The sequence below is a fragment of the Octopus bimaculoides genome, chromosome 6 (assembly GCF_001194135.2).
Source record: "Octopus bimaculoides isolate UCB-OBI-ISO-001 chromosome 6, ASM119413v2, whole genome shotgun sequence".
NCBI classification, from domain to species: Eukaryota; Metazoa; Mollusca; class Cephalopoda; order Octopoda; family Octopodidae; genus Octopus; species Octopus bimaculoides.
Window position 1 is genome coordinate 53,870,607 of NC_068986.1, and position 11,440 is coordinate 53,882,046.

Here is an 11,440-nt window from a genome sequence, read left to right on the forward strand (position 1 = left end):
ATTATATATATATGTTATACATTATATATATATTATATATATATGTTATACATTATATATATATATATATATATATATATATGTTACACACACACACACACACACACACACACACACACACATACACACAATGGGCTTGTACATCGCTTTTATGAAATGCACTCATGAAACATTAGTCAGCTGAGAACTATAGTAGCAGACACATGTTGAAGGTGTTGTACTGTGGGACTGAAACTTGAAACTATGTGATTGTGAAGCAAACTTTTAAACCATACAACCATGCTTGTGCCTGCAACATTTTATATATATATATTTATATATACATATACTGGGGCACCGTCTTGTGGAATTTTAGTCAAATTAATCGATCCCTGTGCTTATTTTCTGTTTAAGCTTGGTACTTATTTTGTCAGTCAGTTTTGCTGAACTACTAAGTTATAGGGATGCAAACACACTAACACCGGTTATCAAGGGGTGATGGGGGACAAGCACAGACACAAACACACACATGCATACACATATACAATGGGCTTCTTTCAGTTTCTTATTTCTTTATTGCCCACAAGGGGCTACACACAGAGGGGACAAACAAGGACAGACAAACGGATTAAGTCGATTATATCGACCCCAGTGCATAACTGGTACTTAATTTATCGACCCCGAAAGGATGAAAGGCAAAGTCGACCTCGGCGGAATTTGAACTTAGAACGCAGCTGCGGACGAAATACCAGAAAGCATTTCGTCCGGCGTGCTAACGTTTCTGCCAGCCTGCCGCCTTTTGGGCTTCTTTCAGTTTCTGTCCATCAAATCCATTCACAAAGCTTTGGTCGGCCCAAAGCAACAGTAGAAGACACTTGCCCAGGATGCATAGTGGGAGTGGACCCAGGACCATGTGGTTGAGAACCACATTCATATACAATTGTTAAAGTTTTCTTTGTAAAAATAAATCGTATGATTTTTCAGTTAATACTTGAATGCCTTTATATAACTATACATATAAAACACATGAATACACACACACATATATCATGAAGTTTCATCCAACTCACAATAGTATGGAAAAGTGGACATGATGATTATGATATTCATACATAAATGCATATCAAGAGACTACCTGCACACTTCACTTCATTATTTCTTATGATCTACCCTATTGTAACAAATCAGCAATTATATTTATACTAGCTGACCACATGCTGTCAATAATAATGGCTAATTGGAGTATTTTATATATAAATAAGGTACATAATAATCACACATACATTCACATACTTCCCTCGTACACGGACACATGTACACACATATACTCATACAGAGTTGGAATGCTGATTTTTTTTCACCCCTTCCTTTCTCTCATTACTATTACTTTCTCTCACTCCCTCTCAGTCAGGGTGATTACTCTCGCTACTTCTCCTTCACTGAATTACTATTTTCTCTCCTCCTTCGTGTCCAGCATGATCGTGGACAAATATATATACATACAAATATAAAAGAAACACGATGCTCATTGCTATATTAGGAGATAATCTAAACCAATACCAGTTGTTTGCCTATTCATACTTTCATTCTTCTGTACATGTATCTCTTCAATGATAAGCCACCTAGACCTATTCATTGCTAGGTAGATATAACACCACTGCTTTTTGTTTTAGTCATGGAGCAAGTTAGAGTTTTAGATGGTAACTCAACTTGAGTACTTTGTATGTATATATGTATTACATTACCTCATTAGATGGAATATTACCCAAACACTACATAAATACATACAGATACATATATATAAAAATATATATATGTGTGTGTATGTGTTGTGTGTATTGTATACACAACTGTGTTCAATTTTTATCATTTTTGTCAAGGTTTTTTTTTCATATCTTCCACACATCATACATTTTGTTTGAAACAACAATATTCCTATATCCATCATGGGTGTGTCTAGATCTTCATAGTTTCATGAGGTGAAGTTGGCATGTGTTTTTTTTGTACAGGGGGTGTCTAAATGTCTTTCTTAGAAAGGATTTTAACACTGACACTATATATGATGGCATTTGTAGTCCCATGTGCATATACAATCTACAATATATGCACAACTCTAGAATTCCAAAAGATAATACCAGCCATTCAAAAGTAAAATAAATAATATCCAATTAGAGCAAGAAACTCTCAAATAGGAATTCTTTATTTCCACTTCAGTGAAGAGAATTTTTCCTAGTACATAGGGTTTGTGGGTATTCTGAAAATACTTCACGAAGTGACAACTGTGCCCGGCATAGTTATGGGTTGTTCTTTGGCAAGGTATAGAACCTGTTTAGCCACTCTGCCAGAGATACAGCAAAGTCACATGACTGCAACATGATAGATTGTGAAGAGGCAGTGGAAGAGCTCAACTGAGACAATGGTGCTTCTCACATTGATACTGAGTGGAGGAATCTTAGAAGATCGACAGTCAGGATCACTAAGCTCTATCAAGAGAATAACTGCAACACGTCCATAGGGGCAGCTTCCATCAGCTAATAAAAGATTCACTATGACTGAAGCTCCCAATTCAAATTCATAATAATGGATTTGGATGGTGACAGTGAGTCATGGGAATCTGCGAAAGCAACACAACCAAAGAACATATGGACAAAACATTAAAAATAGAAATGTACAAACAAGACAAACCACTTCTACTCATAATATCTCAAATAATTATACTTATCACATGACTGCTAAACAATTAGGCAATATCATCAAAAGTACACAGTAAAAAGGTGTGGTAAGTAGATTACTGTGTTGGCAGTGTTTATTTTTCATACTAAACTTTTCTATGGAGTGAATTCATAGATCTTAGCCGCTTCTGCATTTATAAATGAATCAAATCGATTAAATACATTTGTTAGTCTTAAACATCTGTTGTATTTATACAACCTTTTGTGGACAATTAAAGATGAATCAAATATCATTATACTCACATCAATTTTCACTTATCCATCTCTTAACTGACTACTGTCAAATTGTAATTAAAGCCACTGTTATCAGATTGATTTGAATATTTGACATATTTTTGGCAGTTATTTTTACTAAATAAATTACTGACATATCAGCAAGGTTTACTGAACTGTACTATGGAGTAAACTGAAACAAAAATGTGTAAAATATTGAAATCAGTTTACCTGATTTAGTTATTAAACTAATTAACAGAAGCTTTAACCTTTAAGCATTTAAACTGGCTATATCCAGCCCAAATATTCTATCTGTTTTATGTTCAAACTGGCCAGATCTAATCTCTTACACCTACCCGACAATATCATTCTAAATATATATACAAGCACATCATTGAAATCTCAAAGCTAAGAGATAGTGTATGATTAATTCAAAACAATGTAAATAAATAAGCACTACATTTGACAAAGTAATTTGAATGCTAAAGGGTTGGGTTAAATAAATTTCACAGTGGTTAGTTAAGAGGAAGGTAAGTGATTGGCAATGAGTTTATACAACCTCATTGCTTACAGTAAGGTTGTATAAACATGAAAGATGTTTATGATTGTCTAATATATATAATAAATTTAATTTATTTATAAATACAATGATATCGAAAATCTATGGATATACTCCACAGTAAAGTTTAGAATGAAAAATAAACACTGCTGATATGTCAGTAATTTACTTAATAGTAACAGCCAAAAATGTGTAAAATATTCAAATCAGTCCACTTAATTAAGTTATGCCTAATGACACTGGCTTTAAATACTTTTTGACAGCGTTCAGTTAAGAGTAAGTTAAATGAGTGCCAATGAGTGTAACAACACTTGAAACTATAGCCCAGTTGATCTCTCTTTTACTGTCCACAATAAACATGACAGATATCTACAACTGTCTAATCAACCTAATACATTTAATTAACTTTTAAAACCCATGTCAGCATGGAAAATGGATGTTAAATTATAATGATGAATTTATAATTGCAGTGACAGCTAAAATCTATGGATTTACTTCATAGTAAAGTTTTGTATGAAATGGTATAGTATATAGTTATCTAAAGAGTTGCAAGAGATCTCTGAAGATAGCAATGGTGTAGGTAACATCTCTATCTTAAATAGAGAAATTCTGTTTGCCAATACTTCAGTGACGGAAACAATAGAAGCTATATTAAAAAATGTATACAAATACCTAAGGATAAAACCATCCATCATCCCAGATAACATACTTAAAGAAGCTGCTAGAGCACTGTAAATATAGCAGGTATATGGATGTTATTCTTGCCATAAGCATACTGCAAGATGCTGATAAATTAAAAGAAGACCTAGGAAACAACTCTGTACAAAAAGCCAACATCCAGAACAGTACAAATAAAATCTGACAATATAACGTTCTATTTCTTGGCATAAACATGCAGATACAAATTAACAGATATATCATGTCTGATTAGACTAATAAAAAATGACAGTGGTAAAATCCTTACTTAGAAAGTGCATTTAGATTCTCCTCCACAAATGAAGCACTAAATAACGAAATCTCCCAAACAAACACTAGTTAACAACAGGATTTCTAACAAACTGAGACCAAGCAACAGAACAACACAAGAAGAAACACTGCAACAAATATGTCAGATATTACACTTATTAAAAATATACTAACCACATATAACATACATTATTTCAATGCATATTAATAAAATTTATGTAATCATAAAATGGATGAACACATCATCAACATCTTTGTAAAACAGAAGATAAAAAGCATTAAGCTAATTGATAAATGAACGCTAATATGTATTTTAAGATGCTAAAATATTAAAAAAATACCTTCATTTTAGAAACAAACCACAAACAAGTAAAGTTGCTAATGAGCTGCTAATAACTAATATTGTTTATAAATTCGATTGCTAACATGAAAGTTGTAACTTCATGATACCGTCAGTTATGCTGGCCAAACAAAAATGATATTCACCTGCCAGCTAACCATGCACTTACAAGGAACAACTGCAGTGTACTATGCCACATAACATGAAGCAGAACTATGTAGGAAAACATGAGTGAACAGCACATTTAGAGAATTCTCCACAAAAACAAATGATTAAAAATAAAAGTAACAGTTTTAGCTAAACACAATGTTAAAATATACACACAGACAAAGATAACTGCTGGCTGATGACCTAGCTATATAACTCTAATAATTAAAATTCAACACCCATCACATAGGTCCTGTCAGCTATAAAGAGGCAATAACACACACCAATATCATTTCATTCTGAAGATGAGGCTCTGACGGTTTAGAAGTATTTATAATGGATTTAGGAACTTTGCTGTTTACTGTTCCAAACAAACTGTAATGAACTCATACAAAAATACAAAACCCCTTGATGGAAAAATGTCAACTAAAACTCAGCAATGTATTCAATACACATGTAAAAAAAGATGTTTCTCACACACACACACATACACACACAAACATGTACATACACACATATATATACATACGCACACAAACATGTGCACACATATGCAAACACAAGCGCATACACACAAAATCCATATCAACAGTCAGTGAACATGCAGATACACAAGAACATTTTGAGCTCCAATCCTTACCTTTCCTTACATTACAGTTCTGCAGATTGATAACTGGTATTTGGTGTAGAAACATTCTGCCGGTAAGAGACTCTACTGGCGGCAAAGCTGATGACTGCTGCTGCTGCATCATTTGATGCTGTTGCTGCTCTTCTAGTTGTGGTTTTTGTGTCATCATAATGTTATCAGTATCCTCTTCAAGAATCTTACCATTTAAATCAATTGTTATAGTTCCTTTAGACTGAGTAATACTACTTTCACAACTAATGTTTGGATTCACATCATTTTGGTTTATTTTCCCCACAGATCCCAATATGTCATACTGAGGGGCACAGTTACTTTGAAGATTAACTTCTTCTTCGCTAAAAGATGAAAATGGTTCAGCTTTTATCTCAACATCATAGTTTAAATTCATTTCTTCCTCGAGATTCATACAGTCTTTTTCCATGTTTGCCTTTTGAAAACCATTCACTGACGATGAATTTAGATTGTCCGAGGAATGAATTTCGATCCTATCAATTGTTCTTTGAGAGTTTTCTTCTACTGCCATTGCATGATGTAGTGGAATTGTCATATTTGGAGCAATTTCATTCTCGTTCCTGTAGCTGTCTTGTCTTTTGGGTAAGTTGAGAAGGGATGAAGAAACTGAAGGAGATGATGATGGAAATTCTTGGATTTGGATTTCAGGAGATGATAAACATGATGCTAATGATGATGTTTTTCTATTAAAATTGTTGGTAATTGGATTTGGCAAAAAATTTATCTGAGGCTGGTTATTATGGGGTTTAGAAGTCTCACCAGGGAACATAGCTGATTGATTCAAGGCCTGAAAGGCATTATCTTCGTCTTTATTTTCATTGCTCACATGTGTCAGTTTTGGTATTCTTGTGGTCTGAGAGCAAATATTGTCTGAAAGCCATCGTGGAGAAGAGATGCCAGTTTGATCTAAAATATAATACATATACATGTATAAATATAAATATACAAAATTTTATTCTTTATTCTTTTACTTATTTCAGTCATTTGACTGTGGCCATGCTGGAGCACCACCTTGAAGGGTTTTAGTCAAACAAATTGATCCCAGGACTTATTTTTTAAAGCCTAGTACTAATTCTTTTGGTCTCTTTTGCTGAACCGCTAAGTTACAGGGACATAAACACACCAGCACTGGTGATGGGGAGGCAAACACAGACACAACAGAAATATGCACACACACACACATGATGGGCTTCTTTCAGTTTGTATCCACCAAATCTGCTCACAAGACTTTGGTCGACCCAAAGTTATAGTAGAAAGCACTTGCCCATGGTACCACGCAGTGAGACTGAACCTGGAACCATGTGGTTGGGAAGTAAGCTTCTTACCACACAGCCACATCCTTTATATGTATATATATTATATATATTGATTTCAAATTTTGGCACAAGACCAGCAATTTTAGGGGAAAAGATACGTTGATTAGATTGACTCTAGTATTCAACTGGTACTAATTTTATTGACCCAGAAAGGGTGAAAGGCTAAGTCAATCTTTGTGGAATTTGAACTTAGAACATAAAGACAGATGAAATACCACTAAATATTTTGCCTGGGATGCTAACAATTCTGCCAGCTGGCCACCTTATATATACATTATATATACATTATACATTATACATTATACATATACATTATATATACATTACATATGTTGAGTATTCATTCTCTTGTTTGTGACCCCAAACATATGTTGTTGGCATTCCGTCGCTTACGACGTTGAGGGTTGCAGTTGATCTGATCAACAGAACAGCCTGCTCGTGAAATTAATGTGCAAGTGGCTGAGCACTCCACAGACACGTGTACCCTTAACGTAGTTCTTGGGGATATTCAGCGTGATACAGTGTGACAAGGCTGACCCTTTGAATTACAGGCACAACAGAAACAGGAAGTAAGAGTGAGAGAAAGTTGTGGTGAAAGAGTACAGCAGGGTTCGCCACCATCCCCTGCCGGAGCCTTGTGGAGCTTTAGGCGTTTTCGCTCAATAAACACTCACAATGCCCGGTCTGGGAATCGAAACCGCGATCCTATGACCGCGAGTCTGCTGCCCTAACTACTGGGCCATTGCGCCTCCCCCAAACATATGTACATGTCAGTGAATGTATGTGTGTATGTGTGTGTGCGATGTATCATAAACATAATTTATGGTTAACTTAAAAAGTATAAATAATTATTTACACTTTTCACTAGTGAGCTACATAAAGTCAATTCTGTCATCTTTAACATCAATCAGTGATGTAACCATCAACTACTGATCAATTCTACAGATTTTGTGATGAAACCCTTTAGCATTTAAACTGGCCATATCCATCCCAAATATTGTACCTGTTTTATGTTCAAACTGGTCACTTCCAGCCTCTCATACACATGATATAATGTCATTCTAAAAATAAACAACTGCATCATCAAAATCTCAAAACTACACAATTATGCATGATTAATTCAAAACAATGTGAATAAATAAATATGAGGCAGCATCAAAAGGTTCCAGGACTAGTTCTGTAGTGCGCCAACAGATGACAGCACATGGTTGTGTGTGCAGTGAGAGCTAGCAGTGATCTTTTTGAGGTAGTGCTCTGAGTGACATTGCGAGTTGTGAAATTTATGTTTTTGTGATCGTGCGTATGCTGTAGTCTATGATTTTTGTCATGGACAGGAAGTTGCAACAAAAAGCCAATGTGAAACTTTGTGTTAAATTTGGGAAGTCTGTGACAGAGACATTGAGCATGCTTCAGCAAGCTTAAAGTGATGAGACAATGGGTTGCATGCAATGTTTTGAGTGGCATGGGCGCTTCAAAAGTGGAAGAACATCCCTGGAAGACAATGAGAGATCTGGAAGACCTGTCAACAACATCACCCTTGGAAATGTGGTATTGTGCATTGTGAATTTGCACCCCAGGGCCGGACTGTCAACTGAAAGTTTTACTGTGATGTTTTGAAGCATTTGAGGGAGGACATTCGACGAAACTCTGTGGAGCGCAAAGAATTGAATTCTTCAGAATGACAATGCACCCTGTTATCAAGCTCTCCCTCACTCGTGAGTTTCTCACCAAAAACAACATGGTATCACTTCCACACCTGCCCTATTTATCATATTTAGCACCTGTGGACTTCTATCTCTTTCTCAAGATGAAAATGCAGTACAAAGGTCACCGTTTTAACACTGTTGTCGAGATCCAGAGCGAATTGCAAAAGGTCCTCAACTTGCTTATGGAAAACGAGTTCCAGGCTGGATTCCAAAAGTGACAGGAACATTGTGACCAGTGTATTGCTGCATAAGGTAACTATTTTAAAGGAGATGATGTTAAAATTTAGGTAAATAAGTTATTTTTTATTAAACATAACTAGTCCTGGAACATTTTGATATCATGTATTACATTTGACAGAGTAATCTGAAGGAGCTCCAGCAGAAAAACTAAGATTGGACTGCAGATTCTTTTAGCCAAGACCTTGTCAGCTTCCTTACGAATTTTAATAACACTATAGATATAAAGATTTTTCTCTTTCTTGTTATGTTCACTGACTGGTAATGAAATGAATGATGGGGCCATGATGGGAATACTCCTCTCTTGGCCCCTTCACACAACTGAGAGAGAGAGAGAGGGAGAGAGAGAGAGAGAGGGAGAGAGAGAGAGAGAGAGAGAGAGAGAGAAAGAGAGAAGGTAACTGATATCAGTGCTTAACTGGTGCTTTTTCTTATCAACCTTGAAGAGTTGGCCCCAGGAGAATGCATAGATTTGGAACACATACTACAAAGATAAAATATAATATATGTATATATTGACCTCCTACAAGCAGAGATCATTGTGGTTGCTATTGTTTAGTATTGAGTCAGTTCTGATCAAGCTGACCTATGATCAAAAACATTCTGGCTACAGCCATCCCATCTTTTACTTCAGCACGGTGGATAGATTTGACTTCTGTTTCTAGCTGATCAAGTAACCATATAGAAGTTTCCTCCTACATGCAAAAATTATTTTTTTAACATCCACTTATAACTGTAATTTTATTTTTTCCTAAAGAATTTTCTGAAACCTCAACATAGTTATTTGGATAGTATTTTTCCATCACACACACTACATTTGTTTCATCAGTTCAATAACCTAAACCCACTTTAAACAAGTGAAAGAAATACTTTTGTCTTTGTAAACAAAAATTTCACCTTCTAGCACTCTTTGACCCAGGTAATAATTTAACTTCTAGCACTTTAGATCAAATTTTCAGAAGGTTATATATCTATTTTATGATATATCAAATGTATTTGAGTTTGAATTTAAATTTGTGTTTCTGCTGTTTCTTCTGCCAATTCAGCAAGACCTGAGAAAACACTTGTTCAATCACTACTACTCCTACGTAAAAAGCGAATAACTTCCAAGAGAATAAAAAGGCTTTTATGTTTGTATATTTTAAGAGATGCAACAGCTATAACTAAAGAGACTTGTCCTGGTGGACAAAATAGAAAAGGTGTTGCCCTGGAGAATGGTGAGGGAGATGCACTGAAACAGCCACTCCAATTCACAGGTCTCATAATTGTGGATAGTCATCTCTGTCCAGGTAGCAGTGAGCAGGGATGTACTCTGAGGCCAAGAATGCAAGAAATCTCCACTGCCACATGCTCAACCACAAATCTGTCTGAGTGGCTGATATGATGAGCAGTGAAGCCTGCATTGGCAGCTGAACACATCATGTTGCTGGAGAAAGTGTTGCAATATATGACATCCCAGATGAGGAGCCTACCATCGTGGAATGTGAAAACTGTCATGCTGTTTAACTTTTTACTGTCCCCTTTGTCCAGTCCTGCTCGCTTGAGTTGGGAAGGGAAGCCTGTGGCATATAAGCCGTGCTTTATGATTCCATTGAAAGAAGCATGGTGTAGAAGGAGGCCATCACTATAATGGCATGACAAAAGATGGAGGCTGAAAGTATCCACACTGTATCCACGGCAGTATTTGGGAGGCTCACAGATCTAGAGGCCAAGCCTCAGGGAAATACGGATGTGCAAACATTTGCTATCAAGCTGAGAGCCAGTTAAAAATAATGGCACTGCATTGAGCCAGGTGTCGCTGTGAGGCTGGGAAGCCGAGTGGAAACATACCAGACAGTGCTAGTCAACATGGTGTACCAGCCTGTCTGAGATCATGCTGCACTGGATGGCATCCTAACTGTTTTGCAGGGATTAGACACTCACAAAGGGAAGAGGGAAATGAATGTCTGCAGAGCAGAGGCTGAGAGAAATACTGGGAGGGCGAATAAGATTGGAGACTGGAAGCAGAGGCCACCATATCTGAGGGGTAAGGTGGCCTGTTGCCACCCAGTGGCATCAAACCAGATATTACATATCTCCTCAGCGGTCCATTTGATACAGGCGTGAATATCTATGAGGAGGAATACATGACTGTATAAAGGGGCACTGTAGAGGGTGTATAGAAGCTTCAGTATAGTGAGGTAGTTTCTTAACTGTTCAATGACTAATCAAAAGAGATACAGAACAAACTGAAACATATGAAAATCTAATTTAAATTAATTCAGACATTTTAAATCAAATTGTTAAATAAAGATAAAATGATCATAAATATATAGGGATTGACAGTAACCTGCTTCTCCAACATACTGAGAATTCAGAAATAGCAGCCAAAGAACTACTGATTCCAAAACTACAAATTTTACTCTAAATTGATAGCGATATTTATGATACACACAGAACAAAGAACAGTAGAGAAGAGTAAAAAAACAACTTGCCTTTAGTTAATTTAGTACGACGTTTCACAGTTAAGAGCATGGAATACTCCATTCTGATCTTCAGCTAAATATTCTAATAAATTTGCTAATGTCTAAATAACTCACGTTAATTT

The 11,440-nt window shown here is 35.9% G+C and overlaps 1 protein-coding gene across 3 annotated transcripts in view; it reads right to left on the reverse strand.

The window, feature by feature from the left end:
• The window catches only part of LOC106882044 (uncharacterized), a 36,978-nt gene that overhangs the window by 4,449 nt on the left and 21,089 nt on the right, over nucleotides 1-11,440 (reverse strand). For all 3 annotated transcript variants that reach the window (XM_052968737.1, XM_014932602.2, XM_052968735.1), the window contains exon 4: nucleotides 5,577-6,500. In XM_052968737.1, the coding sequence (XP_052824697.1) occupies nucleotides 5,577-6,500 (924 nt within the window). The remainder of the gene's footprint in view (nucleotides 1-5,576; nucleotides 6,501-11,440) is intronic.